General features: G+C 44.6%; 1 protein-coding gene across 1 annotated transcript in view; it reads right to left on the minus strand.

The window, feature by feature from the left end:
* Window positions 1–346: 346 nt before the first annotated feature.
* The window catches only part of CHAC1 (ChaC glutathione specific gamma-glutamylcyclotransferase 1), a 3,318-nt gene continuing 1,278 nt past the window's right edge, over window positions 347–2,386 (minus strand). The window contains exon 2 of the mRNA XM_031055804.1: window positions 347–2,227. Coding sequence (XP_030911664.1) covers window positions 1,742–2,227 — 486 coding nt within the window. The 3' untranslated portion in view covers window positions 347–1,741. The remainder of the gene's footprint in view (window positions 2,228–2,386) is intronic.

Below are 2,386 nucleotides of genomic sequence, written 5' to 3' on the forward strand. Positions count from 1 at the left end.
GGAAAGAGTCAGTCGGGTTCTTCCACTAGATTTGGCAGAGGCATGCTGCTCAGCAAGATGATTTAAAAAACCAAAACAAAACCACAAAAAAATCCATAGGAACTTCAGCAGCATTAGCAATTAAGGCTTTGTTAAAAAAAAAAAGTCATCATTAAAAAACCCACAAAAACAAACGAACAAAAACCCAACAAAAAAGAAACAAAAAGAACCACACATCAAAAAAAAACCTAAAAAAAATCCCAAAAAGCAAACAAACCCCCCCCAAAAAGCCCAAAATAAACCCCACAAAAACCAAGACTTCTTAGTTTGAACTCTAAGTCCATAATGAAAAAGACTAACACCAAAGTACATGAGACTGACTTTGTCAGTTTGTTTTATTACTGGGCACAGCACCGTACCACTTCATATGCATACAAGCCACAGTAATACAAACAGTCCCTAGCCTTTTTTATAATTAAAAAAACACATGGCGTTTGGGAGGAGCCAGCAGTCCCAGGGGTCAGCTCTCAAGAGCTGTTTTGCTGCAGTTGCAGTAGCAGCAGTTTTCTCACAAAATACTGTGGGTTTTCATGCTGTTAATATGTGAAACTGAAAAGTCTGAGCTCGCAGCAGTGCCTCTGCTTAACATGATCAAGGCAGGCTTTTCAGCAGCTCACAGGCTTACAAGTATGCTCACTCATGGTGCTCTGCAGTCAAATGGAAGGTGCCAGACAGACACCTCTGTATGGAACTAGAACCCTCAAAAAATGCTTCTACAGGAACACACACCATCCTGAAGCACCAGAGGTTTATCCAGTTCAGAGCTAGTTAAACGTCTCCTGCATCCTGACAGCTTTCCTGCAGGCAGCACAGGCTTCCCACGCAGGCAGGACCTTTTCTTACAGAGTCAGTTACGTCTGGAGCAGCACAAGGACAGTGAAGCTTGGAGAAAAGCTTGTCATTAAAGCAGGCTTAGCTCCTCAGAAAATGGATTTAAAACTAGAAGGCACAAATGCAAGGTTGAGCGTGGGCTGCATACCACTGTGGCATGTGAGTAGTTTAGATACCCCTCCTAAGAGGAAATGTATCACATAATAAATACAGTATGACATTTTAGAAAAGAAGTGCATTACTGTCATCCTTCACAACATAAGGAAGTAGGATCCACAAGAGCATGAAAAGGCCTGTTCACTTGATATTGCACAAACGTTCTAAAATTTAGTGTCAGGTCATTGCATTGGAGGTGGGACAAGGCAGGGGAAAAAAAAAATAAAGGTTTTATTTGGCGGAATCTGCCAAAGTCTCCACCACCACACAAACAGTTTTTTGCCAATCTGAGGTAGAATTACATAGATACTGCTTAAACCCAGTCAAGTCCTGCTCAACTAGTCTTCAAAGAAAAAAAAAAGGTAAGAAAAAAAGAGAAAGTGCACAGAATAGATGAGCCTCTTTCTCTACAGAAAATGAGTGCCTCAGGTTTAACTCTGTAAGCAAGTCTTACAGAGCAGAGTTCCTGTGAAGATCCCAGCTCCTCAGCTGGAAAGCAGTGATGGGTATGGTGATGCTACAGATAAGGAGTGTAACAAGTACTAACTGCAAGTCCTATAGCAAGCCTTTTACTCTCCACTTCCTCCCTCCCCAAGTACTTGCTAGTTTATTCACTCAGTCCAGTATATTTTATCAGAGCAGAGTTAAGATTGTCCCCACTGCTTTCTTCTCCCTTATGTCCCTTCTACTGAACCCTGCAAAAATATTTCCTATTTCAACCCTTAGACTTCTGAGGAACACTTGCAGTTTCTTCTAGAGGCTCCTCTGTGTAGTATAGACAAGGAAGGATGGAAATAAGAGCCTCTTCGATGGAGAAGAGATGTTTATCCTCTGCTTGAGGACAGAAGTAGCGCATAAAGTCTGCCAGTCTCAGCAAGTACTCTATGTTATGACCAGCACAACCGCTTGAGACAATGATTTGAGCTGCAATGTCTTCTTCAGATGCTGGGCCAAGGTAGGAAGGGTTCTGGGGTGTTGCAATGTAAACAAGAGCCAGGATGGGTTCCTCTGCATCTTTCTCCTGAGGGTGGAACTTCACCAGCTTGGTGTCATAGCCTCCCAGGACAGCTTCTCGCATGTTGAGATACTCGAGTGATGCAGCAATTTGTTCCCCACGGACCTCATAGGCTACACCCCACGTGCATGCCTGGAAGTCAAAGAGCAGGATGGTTACGGGATGCTGTACGTGCACTGGCCTGTCCTGCCCCACGCCAGTGTTTCAAATCAAGGCTCCCTTACTCCGGGGGTCCCCGCACAAGTGATGAGAGGGCAGAGAAGGGTAACACACCGCACAACCCCCCACGATCCCGGCGGGGCTCAAGAGCACTCGGCAGCCACCACACCGGTCCAGGAGGTGACG

The sequence above is a fragment of the Geospiza fortis genome, unplaced genomic scaffold (genome assembly GCF_000277835.1).
Source record: "Geospiza fortis unplaced genomic scaffold, GeoFor_1.0 scaffold66, whole genome shotgun sequence".
Taxonomy (NCBI): Eukaryota; Metazoa; Chordata; class Aves; order Passeriformes; family Thraupidae; genus Geospiza; species Geospiza fortis.